Source organism: Semicossyphus pulcher, unplaced genomic scaffold (assembly GCF_022749685.1).
Source record: "Semicossyphus pulcher isolate SPU_LCO1_2020_fin unplaced genomic scaffold, fSemPul1.0.p SCAF_8, whole genome shotgun sequence".
In the NCBI taxonomy this organism is placed as follows: domain Eukaryota; kingdom Metazoa; phylum Chordata; class Actinopteri; order Labriformes; family Labridae; genus Semicossyphus; species Semicossyphus pulcher.
The window spans coordinates 14,572,063-14,591,785 of NW_027211759.1; the positions used below are offsets into that span (position 1 = coordinate 14,572,063).

The 19,723-nt window shown below is 38.5% G+C and overlaps 3 protein-coding genes across 4 annotated transcripts; 1 reads left to right on the top strand and 2 right to left on the bottom strand.

The window, feature by feature from the left end:
* Positions 1-2,606: 2,606 nt before the first annotated feature.
* On the bottom strand, positions 2,607-8,185 carry LOC138613002 (isocitrate dehydrogenase [NAD] subunit alpha, mitochondrial). 2 transcript variants are annotated; one of them, XM_069686557.1, is made up of 13 exons: positions 7,779-8,185; positions 7,025-7,106; positions 6,634-6,699; positions 5,706-5,768; positions 5,475-5,558; positions 5,198-5,312; positions 4,877-5,064; positions 4,507-4,640; positions 4,315-4,417; positions 4,102-4,166; positions 3,670-3,754; positions 3,338-3,490; positions 2,607-3,246 (listed from the first exon to the last, which is right to left on the bottom strand). In XM_069686557.1, exons 2-13 carry the CDS (start codon positions 7,049-7,051, stop codon positions 3,163-3,165), a joined length of 1,167 nt encoding a protein of 388 aa, XP_069542658.1. In that variant the 5' UTR covers positions 7,052-7,106; positions 7,779-8,185; the 3' UTR covers positions 2,607-3,162. The 2 variants fall into 2 exon arrangements, with proteins under 2 accessions (XP_069542658.1, XP_069542659.1); XM_069686558.1 differs by lacking the exon at positions 6,634-6,699 and having other exon boundaries at positions 7,779-8,183.
* A 30-nt stretch (positions 8,186-8,215) lies between these two features.
* Positions 8,216-12,091, bottom strand: lrrc61 (leucine rich repeat containing 61). The gene is made up of 9 exons (XM_069686559.1): positions 11,930-12,091; positions 10,797-10,892; positions 10,564-10,710; positions 10,371-10,431; positions 10,082-10,167; positions 9,934-9,999; positions 8,800-8,868; positions 8,446-8,571; positions 8,216-8,322 (listed from the first exon to the last, which is right to left on the bottom strand). Exons 1-9 carry the CDS (start codon positions 11,955-11,957, stop codon positions 8,216-8,218), a joined length of 786 nt encoding a protein of 261 aa, XP_069542660.1. The 5' UTR covers positions 11,958-12,091.
* A 1,177-nt stretch (positions 12,092-13,268) lies between these two features.
* On the top strand, positions 13,269-19,417 carry cib2 (calcium and integrin binding family member 2). Its single transcript, XM_069686818.1, has 6 exons — positions 13,269-13,350; positions 14,605-14,639; positions 16,323-16,434; positions 17,994-18,141; positions 18,240-18,435; positions 18,842-19,417. Exons 1-6 carry the CDS (start codon positions 13,300-13,302, stop codon positions 18,861-18,863), a joined length of 564 nt encoding a protein of 187 aa, XP_069542919.1. The 5' UTR covers positions 13,269-13,299; the 3' UTR covers positions 18,864-19,417.
* The last annotated feature ends 306 nt before the right edge of the window (positions 19,418-19,723 follow it).

A 19,723-nucleotide genomic window follows, 5' to 3' on the forward strand; every position in this document is an offset into this window, starting at 1 on the left:
ATAAAATAAAATAATAATAATAATAATAATAATGATAATGGTGGTAATAACAATAGTAATAATAATAATAATAATAATAATAATAATAGAAACACACTTATTGATAGAAAGAATTATTCTAACAATATACTTTACAAGGTGAAAGAGGAAAGAAAAAGAGACAGAAAAAAAAAAAGTTGATTAAGTTTGAGTTTCATGTCGTGATAATTATCATTTGCAAGCATTTTAGAGCAGGAGTAACCATAACAACAAAAATGAACACACACAAAAAAAAAGTAAGTAAACATATAAACAGTGATCACAATAATAATAAAAAAAAAAAAACCCCCACCATTATTAAGAATGATAATAATAATAATACATGTTATAACTGCCTGTTTTTGTCTTATGACATTTTTGCCACCTGTTGGTCCTCTCTGAATCACCAGCTTGAAGTGACAAATAAATAAAATGTTAAGAACTATTTTTAACTGTAAGTAGAGTTTACTGGCGTATATCCTTCATAAAGATTACGAACAATTTACGGTGGAGATTGTTACCTATGGTTTGAGATAAAGTGATTATAAATTTCACTCAACTTTTTGTCAGTGTGGCTGATTGTGAGGCAGGGAGGAAATGTAAAACACATTTTACAAAATCACATTAACGTACACAATGTAATTATCTGTAAACAGATCTTAAGAGCTGTCGCCCCGCCTGTCAAAGCTTCACATTGTACACGGGTTCGACTCCCACCTCTGCCAGATTCAGGTCACATTTCCCCGTCCAGTGCAGTCATTTAACATCACAATTGTGCGACAGTATGATGATTTCAAAGCTCTGAACGAACGCCTCTAGGAAGGGCATCCACTTAACTCAATTGATAGAGCACTTGCCCCATGTGTCAAAGCTTAACATTGCACGTGGGTTCAATTCCCACCTCTGCCAGGACACCCGTCACATTTCCCCTTCCAGTGCAGTGATGAGCTATTCCAGTGCTTTTAAAAGACATTGAATGAGATGCCAGAACTTTAAATGTGTGTAAAAAGAAGTGCTAACAACTAGTACTCTGATTACAAGTAACCCGATTACTTTCTCAGGAGTACTCTGAACTCCAAATTAACCCTTTAAGTCAGGGCGGTCAGATAGCTCAATGGTTAGTCATTACAACAAACAGAATCTCCTCTGTGGGAAACATGAAGTTAAACTAGCTCATTCACGAGTTAATGGATCAGCCACAGACACAGGCTGTTTAGCTTTGATAACTTAGCGTATTTCAACCACTCGCTTTTCTGCAGCACCACCCTCTCATCCAAATTTGGTCACTTCAGGCTCCAGTAAACCAACACGGTGGCGGCCATATTTGGTCTTCATTTTTTTTCAATTTAACAGCTTTTGACATTTTAAGTTCTTTCTAAGTGTTTTTTAAATACATTTTTACAACCTGCAGGACAAAAAGAAAATGATTGCTAAACTTTGGGTGGCTCTGCTACACATTTAATATGTCCCTTATACCTTATCGGGAGAGATGGGGTAAAATAACCAAAGAGATGGGCCTGAATATCAGACCACAAGACCTCACTTTATGTCAGGATCAAAAGCTTACAAACTGCCAATGTCAAAATTTAATTATTATAACAATTATAGTAAAAATGTCTTTTGTGCTTTGAATTTTATGATACAAAATAAACTAAACTATTTGCTGTGATAAAGGTGTGGTAAGCTGATGCCTGGCAGTCAATACAAAATGGCCAACATAGACTCTGAGAGGACAGGTGAGATTTGCTTCTGGGGATGTAATATTTTCATGGGTTCCTTAATATGGAGAACAAGAAGAAAAGCTATGGATGGAGATGGGAGGCTGTATTCTGGAGACCTGGGGAAGAGAGACATAGAGGGTTTTTCTTGTGCATCACAGGGAGAACAAAAGCTAACTGAGCAAATAAGACTATTGTAATGGAATATAATTGTTTTCTAAGGCACCAGCTCACACTCTGTACAGAACTCAAGCCTGAGCACATCTTGTTCTGGACAGAAGATAGAGCGACATTATCCTTGTTCTGAGACATAAAAAGCTGTAATGTCAGGATGACCTCTATTTTTATTCAGAGTTGCTCGTCACAGCGGGGGGGGGAGAACGTTCTCTCTGTTCCCATCGAGGAAGGCGCTACCTATCATCAGCAATGCATTGCTTTTACACAGGAGCAGTGTGTGCAGGCCTAAGGGGAGCATGCAGCCAGTTTACTCTTTAAGCTCATGTGAGGAGTTTGAAACAGACATGAATGCTGATGCCTCTATATGAGCCACAAAAGCAAACCAGACTATCCGAGACAAAATCGACATTTTCTCTGTAGTTATTTTTAAATCCTGTTACCATTACTACCAGGTTGGTGTGAGATGAAGAAATTAACAGCACACAGCCAGACGGCCTTAGTTTACGATTTCCACAGAAAAGTCTGAGTAATACGTTTTAGGAAAGCTGGATGAGAGCTGTTGCTGAAGTACGGCAAAGTAATAGAGAGCCCCAATCAAAAACAGTGTCATGTCCCCGTAGGAATGGATGTGTAACTGTTGAAAATCACACAGCAGCTGAGTCATTTGTATCACACCAAATAAACAGTCATGTCTGGTGACATTATAATCTTCATTTTTCTTTACAGTATACATTCATGACATTTGCAGCAAAAAAAAAAACAGTAAGACAGGAAAAAACGACTCCACAAAAAAACATCTGCAAGTTCTGTGTAACAGCAGCTTGATTGTGTCCAATCCATCACTAATCATCCTTTTTTAAACACACAAACGTGAAATATATCCACAATTACACTTTTGAGTTTTACTTTTAGACAACGGTGGCTTGTGGGAGTTTATGGAATGTGCCTTTAATGTTGAAGTAACAGTTTTAAAAAAATTAGACAAGGGGCCATATTCAGCCAATAAATAGACAATATCCAACACAGATAGAATATTTTAGGAAGACGTTGCATATCACATATACAGTAGCTTTAAGTTAAGAGTTTTAAGACAGTGCTTTGGAGTGTGCAAATAAAAGTAAAACACTCAGGATCTCATATTCCTGAGTTTTTTTTAAATACATATTTTGGTTTAAAATGTGCAGATACTGATGATGAAGTAAAGAGATCAAAATCCTATCACTTAATTCACGGCTGGATTAGCAGGCCTTCAGTCCATATCACGGACCCTTTGACATATTTCTTCTGTAAACTCTGAGCACTTTGAGTTTCCTCCCAGATCTTTTGTTAGAACCTTGAAGACAAATACAAAAAAACACTTCATGAATCTGAATGACAACATTCAACAAAAACTAAATATCATCATTTCTTTAAAAATAGATTACCTTCTTGTCTCGAATGGTGTCGAAGCAGCCAGCTTCAATCTTCTTGGCGTGGCCATGCAGGCCCATGTGCCGCAGCATCATGACCGCACTGAGCAGCAGGGCGGTGGGGTTGGCCATGTCTTTTCCTGCTATGTCAGGGGCAGTTCCATGAACCTGATGGGGGAATACATTACACTGATCATCATGGTTCATTTCATGGTTCATCGTGGATCATCATCAACATTTCTAAAAGAAATATAAGCAAAACAGATAAAATTGTATGTGTCTTCACCAACTCATCTGAACCTGTGAACAAAAAAGAAGTCTGATAAAGGGGAATAAACAGAACATACCGACTCAAATATGGCAACACCATTGGCACCAATGTTTCCACTAGGTGTCACTCCAAGACCTCCGATTAATCCAGCACAAAGATCACTGCAAAGGTACACAGATAGTTCTTAAGATTTATTCATGTGCAAACATCTTGACCTCCAATTGGATTTTACTTACACAGGTTCCTCATTTTGAACTAATGTCAGCAATGCCAGTGCTACATCCCATTTCACATCCTCATAAATTATCCAATTTACAAATCTTCAGTATCTATCAAAGTTTGTTAGACGCAAGTTTATTTTGGCCTAAAGGTAAAGTTCCTGTTATTGTTACACATCATTATTTGGTTATTGTATTGCCTGGTTAAATCCATAAATCCAGCACAGGATTTAAATATGTTGCTATTTAGTGCAATTTAAGGAAAACAGAAAAAATACCATCTATCTTACCTCAAGATGTCTCCATACAAATTTGGCATCACTAACACATCAAACTGCGTGGGATCCTGTACCATCTGTTAAAACAGGTATTAATAATGCTGCTTTTATTTGGGGAAAATATGCAAATTTTGCAAACAGAACATTGCTTTTTATATATCTAAATCATTTATATATGCCACATTATACATACAAACAATAATAAGAAGAAACATTGGAACTTACATTAAGACACACAGTATCCAAGTACATCTCTGTGAATTTCACATCTTTGTGCTTCTCGGCAGCCTCTCTGCATTTTCTTAGGAAGAGCCCATCCGACATGCGCCTGTTGAAGAACGAGTTCAGCCATTGATTTGAGCACGTCTCTTATATATGGAAAATAACTGAAAGTAATTTGCACTGAACACAACTTACATAATATTGGCCTTATGAACAGCAGTGACACTGGCCCTCTGATTATTTCTGGCGTATTCAAAAGCATACTCTGCGATGCGTTGGCTGGCTTGCTCTGTAATGAGCTTAATACTCTGTACGACTCCATCAACAATCTGAAAATACACAAAATCATGAAAGACTTTTGTCAAATCTGCAAACAAAAAAATGGTGCTTGAGTGATTTTAAACACAGGATGTTAATGATTTTATTCTGATCTCTACGTCAAAGGATGTCTACTCTGGAGGAGCAATGATGAAATACCACATCTTGATCTAAAGGAAAGAACTGGCCTATATATTGACTCAGTGAGGAAATGAAAAACACGTAATGTGTTGATAAAGGGTCTTACCACGTGTTCAATCCCACTGTATTCTCCTTCAGTGTTCTCCCTAATAGTGACCAGGTTCACATCAGTGTAGGGGGTCTGGTAGCCCTCAATGGACACACAGGGGCGCACATTGGCATAAAGGTCAAAGGTTTTTCTCAGTAGTAGGTTCATAGAGGGATGGCCAGCAGCTATTGGGGTCTTCAAAGGACCTGTAGATAGTTGAGTAATGTAAATTCTTTACTAGTTCCCCGGCCAACAACCACAAAAAACCCTCTATGGAGGAATAGGATCTTAACCAATGTATCAATAACGTATGTATAAAGACCTTATTAAGCAGGTTACCTTTCAGGCCAATTTTGTTCCTGTCCATTGATTCTTTTGCATCAGGAGGGATCATCCACTTGCCTCCAGGTCCTTGGATGGCTGTAACATTTCTTTCCTCCCACTGAATAGGCGCCTATAACAAGTACACAAACAGAAAAATCTCTATATTAGTTTACACCATGTAGTTTTTAAATAATTTTATTGTGTTTCTTATTTTAGCCGAGTTATATAAAATAATAGTTTTGCTAGTGTCCTTAAGAACAATTATATTTCCCCCTGCTTCTCCAGAACATACTTTGGCTGCTTCAAATATCTTCATAACAGCACAGGAGATCTCCGGACCAATTCCATCACCAGGGATTAGAGTGACAGTTTGAATCTAAGAAGCAGAACAAAGACACATAACAATCAATGATACAATAATATGTGTGTACTTCAGAATAGGCTCACAATTAAAAACCAGGATTAAGTGAAATTGAAAATTGCCATGACAATTTTACTGCAAATGTAAAGGAATGTTACATACCCCACGGGTGAAAGTCCATGGTTGTGGAGTCCCTGTCTTCAAAGCTCCAACCACGCGGGACACCTGACAATCAAGGATCAGGGCACAGGTTTTTCCTCAATATATGCTGTTGTACTTCACAATAGCATTTTGTTGTACGCTTTAGATCATACGGAAGACATTGTAAAGAAAGCAAAGCCTATTGAAGAGGGGAACACACTAGGAACAGAACGACCCAAGAATTGGTCACATTTACAAGTGTATTACAGTCTCCTGTAATGCACTTTTTGGCCAATAAAGCACATACTTTTATATAATCTGTGTTTCTAGTGAGCTAATCTAAACATGAAAGCAGTGTGACTGCATGAAGCTCAAGGGATTCATGTTTTCACAGACACGACAGATATAGATAGATGTATGAATTGCTATCTGCAAAGGACATTCTGAAGTTGTGATGCCAGTTCACAGCAGGAGTTGCTAAATAGCATGCTAAATATGTTGAATAGTCTTGTTTAATATAATTGACTATCTGGGCTGATGAAAAAAACATCACCCTAAAATAGCTTGTCGGCCTAAATCTGAGTATGTGTGGGGGCCAAGGATCCATACAATATCCCAAAAGGTCGTCATCAAGGGTAAGGGTAACCTAGACGGCAACTTGAATGTTGTCATTAACTCAATTTAGATGAAAAGTGGGAAAAGAGAAGAAAGAAATCACATTAAGTTTACAGAAGTAAAACTGACAACTTAACATTAAAGTGCATATGTTATCTAGCATAGCTCTGTTGAATAGCAGGTATTGCAGACGTGCAATAGCAAAGCTGCTCCGACTGAGAAAAGATGCAAGAGAAAGGAGATCCCATTTCGGATTTTAATGGCATTACAGCAGAGGGAGACTAGGAGATGGCTCTTTTCCTAACGCAGCAAGGATACTTAATACTGAACTTACTTCCTGTGACTTGGTTTTATCCTTGCCATTGACCGATAGACCCCATTTTCTTAGGAGATTAAGAATCTGTAGATGACATTTCATAGATATTTGTTGCAGAAAAAGTTTAAGATGAGCAATCTGCTATAAGGTCACTTCTTATACGGTATACGGAAACCAATTTTGGTTGAATGCTAGCAAACAAGTTCGGGTCAGGTTGCCATAGTAACTACAAGCAAGTAGCCCATCCGCTAGCGCCTAGCTAGTTGAGCTAGGTAGGTGCTGTCTCTCTCTGGTATGCAGTCTTTGACTATATGAACGAAAGTCAAAGAAAAAAATATAAAACTAGACATTGTGCCATGCCATTTGTGCAGTATTTACAAACAATTTACATGTTTTGTCCTGTACATACCGCTGACCTCCACGCCTTCCCTGCCATCCTGGGCTAGCCAAGGTCGATGCAGCAGAAGCAGCAGCCGTGTGCACTTGTCAAGCTAACGGAGCCACAACACAAAACGGATTTCCGTTTGGAACATTTTTCTTTACTGAAATAAAACCTTGTTTAATAAATTCACATATAAGATAACATTTTAATTCAAGAAAAATCAATTATTTTGTACCAGTTACATTCATATATGCGTTATTTAAATTTCTCATATTTTGTGTTGACAAATTTAACAACAGCTTTAGACAGGATTTGCCTACTTCCTGTGGACGTCCTGTGATTAGCATTAAGATTTGGGAAGTGAATTTATATTAAGTCTCGATTTATACACCAGTGATAACAAAAAAAGATAGGTACAGGGTAAAAAATAACAATACCCATAACTATAAACGGGCTACCGATATGTTGTTGGTGTGAGTTTAGTCTGCCAAGGACATTGACTGCCCCACAGATAACGTTTACCACCAGCAGGTGGCGCCAGTGGCCGCAGAGAGTTGACAAGTTTTAACAACTGGTGACTTCTACAGACTTATATTTCTCCTGAATCCACATAATACATGTGCTCTTTGGCTCTGGATGTGCCAACAGTGTAAAGAATGTATATATCACAGGTCCCAAATCAGACTTTGTACATATGATTGTACACATAATAAACTTTATGATATAAAACAAGTAGAAACAGCTGAAACAATCAATCGCTTTTTGCAAAAGTTCAACTTACATAGAAAGCACACCGCATGGGACACATTAACTCCCAAAATCACCCAGCACTGCAAAATGGAAAACAGCTCTTAATTACTTTAAACCTATAGAAATTTATAAGCAGCATAGCTCTCAGCATAAATGCAGGCTACAACATGGTACAAAATGCACACTGTGCATGTAAAGACATCTTTCAACCAAACTGAAGGGTGTCAAGATGGATAAAGGTTTTCAAACCACTTACATGTATCATCAGTTATCGAATGCATAGGATGTGATAGAAATTCCACAAATGCCTCACACCGCAACACAGAGCATGTGTGTCTGGCAATGATACTTATCAAGCATTTGGATATAGCTTAGCAATTTGAAAAAACCTACAGTACATTAGGCATGGTTTATCATACAACATAGAGTTGCTAAATGTTGCACACCAATGTGTCCAAAATAGCCTAACTAGATGGCATATTGTTTTGGCTGCTTCTTCAGACTCATGGACCTTTCAGTTTGTGAAATAACATGAGTGGCTCTATTGTTGAGGAGTCTGCATTCATGAAGAACATCTGTAGAAACAGAAATGAACAGCAACGGTTACATAGGACGCCACGCTGTAAGCACAACATAGTTGAGTTGACAACTTGTTAGATCACATGCAACATTTTTCTTTACAAATAATGGCCTCTTACCATTAAACTGTTTGTAGGCTTCATCAATTATGGCATTGTTTGATCGCTTTATATCCCAGTAATTATCCTCCACCCATGGTTTGCAATCAGTATGTTCAACGAGCTGTCCATTCTTGTATAAACCAGCTACATATGTACAGAAAGGCAAATTCAGTTGTTAAGCTATACTTTACTTGAACAGGAAAACCTCATTCAAGAAATGGCAAAGTGAAAAACAGAACCTCAGACATGTCAGTTATACCAATAGAAGATTTTGTATTAGTCCAAAAACTGAACTTACTCTGATGAAAGTAATATAAGTGTAATAAAAAGTTACAACTCGTGATACAATGGCACGATTGTTGGTAAATTTACCTTTGATGGTATCATCAATGTCTTTGCATAGTTGGTACAAGTCACTCCCACGTCCGACAACTCTTTCACCTACGATTTAAGATAAGATAGGACTTTATTTAAACATTATGTTAAAAGACAGATCACCAACTTCGGATACAACTTTAATATAGTAGATCCTTTTACACAGCCTTGACGTTCTGTATAAGCTATACAAAGAGAGAATAAGGAGCAGTGTTGTAGCAGCAGAGGTTGTAACAGAGCTGAAACAATGGTGGAGCCTGCTCTTTGTGCGAGTGTGTGACGCCGATGCACTTGTTTGTGTGTCATGCCTCTTTCGCTCCGGAGTGGAGACATTCTGTCTAAAATAATGCACTGGGACAGAAATATGCTAGTGTTGTTCGGTTCAGAGAAAAAGGCAAAGCTGGTGTCATGGCGGGGCTTCTTTTAGACCTTACTGCGGAATCGTTCAAAGAAAATCACTTTCAGATTGGAGGCAAAAGTGGCCCAAATCAACTGTGATTAAAATCTCCTTTTATTTACCATAATGTGAACAACATATATCACCTGGAATCAGATTTTTTCTGTTCTTATTTTATCTTATATTCACTTACGTATATGGTTTCCTATGTAAAAGCTACAGGATGTTTTTGCCATGCATCATCTGTCTGAGCAGACATACTTGAATTCATGCAACTATAAGATTACTCTAGATCAAAACTCATCACAATTTTGTGACATTTTGGATAAAATCTCTCACGCAATGATCCCACCACTTCTGGCTCTGACTCGTCATCCACACAGAGCTCCGTACACAAGTAGAAGTCATTGCCCACAAACCACAGGATTTAAAAATCGGAGTCTCATTCTTGTCCTCATTATCACCCACTGATAATGAGGACAACAAATTTGCTGGCTTCCACTGAACCTCAACTTATAAATGAAACTGTGCACATGCAGTTCAGGATGAAGACCAGTCACACTGTAATCTGATATTGGCTACATTTTAAAACATATTGTGAACAGCCAGACAATAAAATCACATGTGAGCACTTTATCTAAATTGAGCAATAAGGCTTGCAGTGTGAACTTAGTCAAAGACTTAATAACATGCAACACTCTGAAGAAAATACAGTATAGATGTATTCATCTTACCATCCAGCACCTTGATGTTGGGGAACATCTCAAGAACTATGTTCCTATATGAAGAGTTCCTGCAAACTAAGAGAAAATCATTGTGAGTTCACCTAAAAAAGATATTCATTCCAATAAATTAATTTCAAATAAAGTCACTAAAACTTACCTGGATTTGAGTAATTGTAAGTGTTGTCTTTAAAACGTATATTTTCTAGTTTTCTCAAAGACTGAAGGCAGTGTAGGTTCTCAATGCTGGTGAAAAACAAAATGAGTTTTTGCAACCTTTTTATAACATTACTCTTAAGGATATAACTACTAGCTACAAAAAATGTGTTTTAAAGGCTTAACTTTAATGACATTCAATTATTTGTCCTGTGTGTTATTGACATTTTAAAAAGGGATTTTTTAACATTGTCATTCATCTAAGGTAAACATATAGTGGTTTAAAGCGATACCTGGATATGATATTGCCAGCCAAGTTTAGGTGCTGTAAATTCTCACAGCTGCGCAGGGGCTCTAAAATAACAAAAGAGAAGACATTACATTAAGAAAAACTAGAGTAATTCTTTTCATGATAGAGATTTCCTTGACAAGTGAATATACAGCGAGTATATAAAGAATATATTGCTCCTTAAGAAACCATCTTACCTAAATTGGAAATCCTGTTTGCAGCCAAATTGAGAACGGAAAGAAGCCGAAGAGATGCTAGAGGAGCTAAATTTGAGACACTATTTCCAGAGAGGTCCAGTCTCTCTAAATTCATACACTCCCCAATGCATCCAAGATCGTGTATTCCTGTAAGACAAACACTAAACCATTATAAACATTAATGCATGCATTGAAGCATTAGTTTAAATAGTAATATATTAATGAAATCTTACCAAGACCTCTCAATTTGAGAAACAGTATAGACTCCAAATCAAACTCTCCTGTACGGGACTTGAGCAGCACAGCTGTTATCTTCTCAACGTCTGCATCTGAAAGAATCCAGAGAAATAAGACTGCAGCATAACAAAGCACATTCACTTTTCTCTTCTTAAGTAAGCAACACAGGCACATTCTTTTTTTTTGTGAGTCAGGGCTGCAAGAGCAGAGCGCTAGAAGCATTGTGTCTCTTCTGGTTACGGTGGAGCAATCAAATTATCCATGCAATCATCTGTAAATAGTAAATACCAATTCAAGCAGACCGTGAATTTTAATATCTGGCAGCAGCACACTGAGCTTTTCCTCTGCCATCTCCAGAGGACGGGGTCACACACAGGGAGATGTGCTGTTCTGTGCGTTGTCTGTGACGGTGTAAGCTCGCCAGCTGCATGCATGAATAACAACTGAGGAAGTTATATTTGGTTTTCTTTCCTAAGGCAGGATCAGTCCCGAACTCAAACTACTCCACATGAATACGCTTTCATGAGCCTGCACAAATGAAACACAGATTCCCTGGGGACAACAGCGTCACTGAGAGAGAAGACTCATCAGGATAACTAGAAATAATGATGCTGTGGTCTGTTTATTCCATTTCGTCCTGGTATAGTTTAAGATTTACATTAGTACAACTTTTATTTATTTACTTTAAATGTAAATTGTGCAAGGAGTGGAAGACAGGGTACCACAACACCGCTATAACATGGGGAAACGGTCGTAGGTGGGACAAGTAGGGTCACCAAACGCATATCTTGCATTTGTTTACACCTGCAGAAATAAGGGCGAAGGTGTTTAGATTAGCTTGACAGCTAGCCACCAGTAAATGTTGTTAGCTAATGTATGTAGCTACCTGCGGGTCGTGATGTAGCGGAAACTTCATGATGATGATGATCAGCAGGATGAAAGTGGGTGGGATATTTAATGAAATGGTAATTATTCGTATCTTTTTCCTCTGATGATGACACACGTACAATGTTGTGTAACGAAGGATACGTTGTTAGCTACAGCTTAGCTTAAGCCGCGGCTAGTTAGCATACGCCGCTAAAAATGGCTAGCATAGCGACGTAGCAACAAGCTATCCAATACAACTTACCTTGCTCTTTATCTCGCTTAGAATCCATTGTGAGCAACTTTACCTCAAAGAAAGCTACCTATCGCAATAAAAGGCGATGGTTTTACCCTATGCAGTGGGAAGGCAGGACAGTGGTTGTTTTAGGGGAGTGTGAAATTGGCATCTGTCCTGCGGTGTAGTCAGGACACGCTCACTACTGCTGTGCTCAAACAGCACGCAGGTGGAGGAGACGGACTTATGTGTCTGCGGTCCAGCAGAGCAAAGAGGGAGGAGAAACACTGTGATAGAGAGCTCTATAAGATGAAGAAAAGGTGCCTCTGGGTACGTTATATGATGTTTCAGTGCAACAGGTTAAATTAAAAGTTTTGTTTTTGTTACAGGATAAATGAAAATGAATCCTCAGAAGGGGGTTTGTTTTGGTAGGGAACACAGAATAACAGTATTAACAGTAGCCCAATTCAATAAAAAGGATAATCAATAAATGAGCATGCAAAGTCTTACTCCAATCAGGGTTCAAATAATCCACAAAACACCTAGATTTTGTTTGGATAGGAGGAAAAAGCCAAGTAGTGAAATATGTGTTTTAATGTGTTTTCTTATAGAATTCATATTACCTGTTTATTAATTCAAGAAATGTTTATCAGACTACAAATAAATTGTAGTCGTGCTTTATATGGCCTATATCCATTAGAAGTTCCTTCAAATTCTGTTCACTCTAGAGGGAAGTATTGTACATCTATACAAAAGATGTGATCATTTTTTTAATCAAACTTAAACATTTTAGATTTAACGACCCAAAGTACAGTAGACAATGTAATCTTACCTCGGGGAGTATCATACTAAATCTTATATTTCTGCACATTACACCCCTCTTTTCCCAACCCCAAATTATGATGCTTTTGTACAATTGGCTTACACAAGGCATTATAATATAATGTCAACTATACTGGTTTGTATAGCAGTTTAATCACACAGTTGCCTAACAATGTAGCTAACATAGCGTCATTGATACCAGCATGTTGTAGTGCACATTTATTTATTTGTTTACCTGAGGTCCTATTGGTTTGTCTTGCCTCCGGTGAGCAGCAGCTGGGAGCCTCAACAGAAGCAGATCAGTTTGCAGTTCTTCCTCCACGGGCTGAGACACAACCGGACACTGGTCTTCTACTTTTCTTTTTTCGTGCTTTGTATTCTTCCTCTACCTTTTGCAGTCATGGCGGACCTTTCCTGTAAGGACAAGTACGACGACCTTTGTTAAGAGTATACAACATCTTCGACCTGTTTTGTGCGGGGACTTTGTCTCCGCGGATACGCTAAATGCCTTTCATTGAGAAAAGGCTTCGGACGTTCAGTGTTGGGAATGTGCACGTGCGACCCATGGTTTGATTAAGATGGGTAATAAGCAAACAATCTTTACCGACGAGCAACTTGATGCCTACCAGGTAAGCTTACATGCACGTGTCTACCTGCACCATGTGGGATACATGTCCAACTCCAGAATCAGAAAAAGAATGTTAAAGCTAAAAGATAAAGATTAACTTTGGATGTGGACGGTGGTCTACATTACATTTAGTTCAGTTTAAAGTGAAGTAAGAAGGACTAAAGAAGCTTAAACAGCATTATAACACACTTGTATCACACTTATTTACTTATTTACAGTGATTAAAAGGCTTTAGTGTTTGCATATTTTCAATACCTCTCATTAATCCACAAATATGATCACTTTACATCACTTTCCTCATTATGTGTTTTCAGTTATGACTCTGCTGCTAAAATATTTAGATAATCTTAATAGGGGAAACTAGCAGAGGTTTGGATTTCATTGGAGGATCACCTCCATCTGAGTGGATCAGACCTTTATTCCCAGTAACAATAATTCCTGCGAAGAAATGCATCTTCACATGCACAGGTTTCTCATGTGATTCAGCGTGGACTTAATAATTGATGCCAAGCCGGTGCGATATGCTGTGAAACTCTACTCTCAGGAGACTGTTTAGCTCTCAAGAGCCTCTCTGGTTACTCCTGCTGCTCTTTCAAAGCTCTCCTAAGAATACTGTTGCTTTCTGTTTGCTTTAGTAACTATTTTCCCTCTTTGGTATCAACACAATTTATTTCTTAATCTATGTGTTGGTTTTACTTATAGTGTAATCTACTATTGTATTACTTTAGATATATTCACACAGCTATTGACCCAGATATCTTCACTTGACCTGTTTTGACCTTAGCGGATGCATCTAATTGGGTTCCCACGAGACCTACATATAGCTATATTTTTGTTAATCACATTTTCTCCATAGCTAAGCTGGCTTCGCTCTGCTTCTCACACTCGGCATAACTCAGACTGAATGGATACAAGCTAAAATGTAAATTGAGGTGCCCCCAGTGGGGCTGTTGGATACTGTGTGTGCCAACACTTACATGTCAGACAGCAGCAGATCGTGTTCCCCGGCCTCATCGTCACTACTGCAAGTGGCAAGTGACAACACTCACACACTTCGTTTCGGGGACACCAGACACCTCGACATGCGTTCACAGTGAGGATTGTTCACATGACCTTAGAGGAACCGTAATGTCTTTGTATATGATTCAAAGGTGTATTCAGGCCTTTAATAGAAGATGCTAATATCGACAGTCCTTTATTAAACTTATTTATGTCTGATATTTGTTTGTGACATGCTTTTTTCCTCTCATTGCAGGATTGTACATTTTTCACCCGCAAAGAAATTCTGCGGTAAGACTTTTACAATTCCAACAGATTTACTGTGTATCCGTTTTAAACCTCCCGCTTTAACCATAAGATCACACACATGATGCTATCTAAAATGTACTTAAACTCTCTCATTGTGTACAGTATAAAAAGTTACAGTTTATAGAGTAGCTTTTTTGTATGGAATTATAGACGATGACTTCATACTGTTCCCTGTAGACTTTACTGCACATCCTAAATGATCTCCCCATTAACTTAACATCCCAGTAAAAACATAGAGTCTGCAGACAGGCAGGCAGTATGTTACCCAAACCTTTCACGTTGACCTTTTGACTGTGGTGTTGTTTTCAGTGTCACATTTCGATCTCCTTCAACACGTGCAACCCTAAAAGTAAAAAAAATCCCCAAATCAATCTCTTGATGATAGCACGAGGTATCATGACTCACTGGGCCGCATCATTTCTTTATTCCTGTCACTCACCCCCTCGGTGGCAGGCATAAATTAAACAAATCTCTGGCTTTTCTGTTTAATGGAATCGACAAATGATACTCAAGTTTCAGTGTCTTTTGTGACTGCTTCTAAACGAGCTACTTAATGAAATTAAATGCTAATTCTCAAGAAAGTTGTAGTGTAACATTACTTACGGATGAACGTCATGGGATTCCAGGAATGCAGCAATTTAGGGAAGGTTTGCCCATACCCTTCATGTGCAGTATGATTGTTTTGGACATCATTTTTCTAAGTGAATGAGCCACATTGTGCTTGAGAAAGTTTTATTATTAAAGCATCTGGAAGAAATGTTAGTTTTCCCCTCCCTTCACTAGCAGATCATGTGAATGTACTTGTTACCCCTCACAGACATTAACCTCAAAGGCCATCAATAAACCGGAAACAAAATTAACAATCAGCAGAGGGCGTAATCGGGTCCTCCGCTTTATGACCTTCATAAAACACTCCTTGTTTCTATCCCCAGCGGTAACAGTTACAGCACAGTTGCGTAACATAAAAAAAACTATTAACTATCAAACCTGATTTGAATACTGATTTGAACCAGTGCAGCATTATATTGTTTCTAAGCATTAACACCAGATTATAACATGTCTGTGTTTTGTATTAAAACATGTGCTGCAGTTTTGAGAGTGAAACCCAATTTTCTCTAATCCTGCTTAAAATCATTGAATTTGCAGACACCATGCAGTCAATCACCCTCAAGGGTTATGATACATCTGATCTGCAGATTTCATTTTCTTTGGCGGTAAACCAATGAAAGTCCTTCATTTTGACAAGTATATCTAATTTAATTGGATTGAGTTTGTCCTCTAACCTCAGCGTCCCCGCTGATAAAGGGCTCTGCTCTCGCCAGACAGGATAAGTCGCAGGACAACGTGAAAGAAGTAGATAAGCACCGGCTCCAGATTATGTTTTTATCACTTGTACAGCCTCCTTGTAGTTTGTTGACATTGTTGAATGAATGATATGAATTTAAAGGCGTTAATAAATGAGAAAGATAATGAGGGAAAGATAGAAATAATCGTCTAAACAAACCCAACATACATTTTCTTATTACATCATTTGTGTTCCAAAGTTTGAGGTTTTGTTGTGAATATATAAACCATGTATCTTTTGATCTGCTCACTTTGCTAAACCAGAAGAAAAGAAGACAGAAACGCAGTTTTTTCAAAAAAGTGTTTGATTTTTTTTCCCAGGTTGCATGGCCGATACCATGAGTTGGCTCCACATCTTGTACCAATGGACTACACCAATGATCCTGATTGTAAACTGCCTTTAGCTTTAATCGTCAACATGCCAGAGTTAAAGGTAACTTACTGCATCAACCTAATTATACCCTATTTTTTACTTCTTACGTTTATCTGTTGAGCTTTCTTTGGATTTTGTGCTATAAGGACACTCAAAAACAAACATGGCACCCACTGCTCATGTGGGCAGACACCTGATCAATACACCCCCCCCTCTCCTGGAGGAGAGAATTGATTGTATGACATCACGTTCTCTGAGCTCATGAAAGTTAATGTGCTATGAACCGCTCAGCCTCTCTACCCCGACTGGTGCATTCCCTCCTATTTTTAAGCACCTTACCCTTGAAAAGAAAGGCAAACATTTTTAGAAAAGGCATGTTGCATGACATCACAGCCGCAATTCCTTCCACCTTTCTCCTCCAGACAAAAGCACCACACAATTTTTTATGGAAGCCTTATCCACTAAGGGTCTTAGCACAGGGACTCGTAATGCATCCCATAATTGGCTCTTGCCCGTTAAACTGTCACATGATTGCAGGGCCTGTGAGAATGGCAGGAGGAAGATGAAGGCTACCGATGGCAGGACCGATGAGGCCCAGACCATAAAAAGTCAGCCAATGTCCTCTACAGCTTCATAAATACATTTCCCAGTCAGTTTTAATGAGCTGTGTTAAGTCAACTGGACTGATTCAGGCTGCAGTGAATTCTCTTAGTGTCCTACGATATGCAGGACAATTGCTGCTCATGCAAATTGCTCCTTTTGCTGAGCTTGTATTGAGCTCACGCTGTACAACTTATTTTGCTTACAGGTGTAGAATACGTGACATGTCGACTATCTTTTGATGGCCTACTTTGAAGTGTGCATGTATGATGCATTTATTTAGTGTTAAATCAGCTAATTACGTGGGATATAAAATTTGTAGTTTCAACTTATGGCTAAGTAAAAATTGGCCTTTTACCTTTTACAGACACCAGTCACAATGTATAAAACAAGGCAAATAACATATTCAAAAAACACTAGATAAAATACACAAATGTAAACCAATAGATAAAATATAATATAAGAGATATAACTGGTTGTCATCTGCATAGAAATGATAGGAGATGTTGCTAAAACTACTGATAATCTGTCCTAGATACAAAGGTCAACAGCTCAGGTTAACGTCTCATCCTTGATTACACATCATTACCATACTAATGACCTACAAAGGCTTTTTTTGTAGCTCCGCCCACCAGTCAATTTAGAACTGAAGAAGCCTTTCGGATGAGAGGTGAAGTGTCTTTAAGAACTTCAACCAAGTCCATTTGGCTTTTGGATTAAGCTCTGTCCTAGTGGCAGCATCTATATGGGAAATAAAATGGTCCCGAAGACAGATCCCTGGGGAACACCATATGACAAAAGTGCAGTGTCCGACACCCCTACAGAGAGTGAAGTGAGAGAAACTCCTATTTGCAAAACTGGAGACTGCATGTAAAAACAAAAGCTCATGAAACCTATAGTTATATAGTTTTTTCCTCTCATCAAAAGTGTGTTTTAGATTGCAGTGAGTCTTAGTTTTACACAAATGAGCTCCAACATTCACACTCATGTATGTAAATGCTGTCATCCTTCATCTGTAGGAAAACCCATTCCGCAACAGGATCGTGGAGTCTTTCTCAGAGGACGGGATGGGCAACCTCAGCTTTAATGAATTTGTGGACATGTTCTCAGTCCTCAGTGAAATGGCTCCTCGAGAACTCAAGGCCATTTATGCCTTCAAAATATACGGTAGTGACAACAACCATTATTATCATTTGTGTAATTCTCCCAGCGCTCAATCAAATTACAGTTTGTGAGTATTTGTTGTAAATCCTTGTTGCCCACAGATTTCAATGTGGATAATTACCTGTGTAAAGAAGACCTGGAAAAGACTCTGAATAAGCTGACAAAGGAGGAGCTGACTCCTGAAGAGGTGGTACTGGTGTGTGAGAAAGCCATCGAGGAGGCAGATTTGGATGGAGACAACAAACTCTCCTTTGCTGACTTTGAAAATATGATAACAAGGGCTCCTGACTTTTTAAGGTAATCAAATGTGTCTGACTTTAGACATAGAGTATCGTAATATTATATTTATGTAAAACCATTTCACAATACATTTTGTACATTTAATATAAAAAGCATTTTAAATTCAGCCAGTGCATGCATTTCCCCTCATGCTGCAGTGCGGTAATCTGCACGCTCCTGCTTACTTACAGCTTTCATCCCCCAGATGGCTGCTTATCATTTTCATCATTTAACTGTCAGCATAACAACATCCCTTTAATCCTGAGGCACCACTATGCCCATTCATTGATATGCAAATGGCCTTACTGCCCTCTCTCTAACTCCTGCTTATGCCTGCATATACAGACAATCAATATGTTTACATGCACAATGACCTCTAGTATTTCAATGCTGGCCACTCATGTTGTCTCTTCTGTCTCGTCAGCACCTTCCATATACGAATTTGATGGAAAGTTTCCATGGTCGACAGCGAGCTGAACCTCAGGACTCTACCTGCACCCCGTCTTGGCCCTCAGCACAGTGCCTGTGTCGCCCTCCCATCGACAAAAAACATCAGTTGAACTTTCCATGTTTTAAGATTATATTTTAGGTGAACCAGACTCTGCTTCTTATTGAGCACATTAAATGCGTATCTACCTATATTGCACATGGGATAACCCCAGTCAAGTCTTCCTACACTGACACACCAGGTAAGGATCAAGCTTGAAATGAATGAAAGCACAGTGTTTGCATCAAGGGCTTACAGATGTTTTATATGAGCTACATGCAATATTTGTACATGCTGTGTTTTGCTTATAATAAGTCATTTTAAGTTGTGATTTCTGGTCACAGGACTGGAAATTGATGACAATCATATCTTACTGTTCTCCAGTTAAATGAAGGGCTCTGTCATCTGAACTATTTATGGAAGCTTTCATCTTCTGCTTCAGCCATTACGATGAGATATTTACAGACAGCCATTTCTTTTTTTGGATACACATTTTACAGTATTTTATGTGACTTCAGGTATTCCACTTACTTAAAATAAATATTATATTTCTCTGTGTGTTCTGTGTGAATTTTTCTAAGTGAACGTGTATTAATAATTCCAGGGATTCGTCCTACCATATGACCAGTACTCTTCATCCCACCCACCAGTGATGTGCCCAGTAAAGATCAGGATATGACACTGCCTCCACACGGCCCATCATACGAGCTGAATTACTTGTTTAAGCAGGATGTGATCATTAGGGGCGAGCTGCCTCAGCACTCGCAGGCATGATTACATCCTGCACACACAGTTAATCTCATCAGGAGAGAGCTGGTG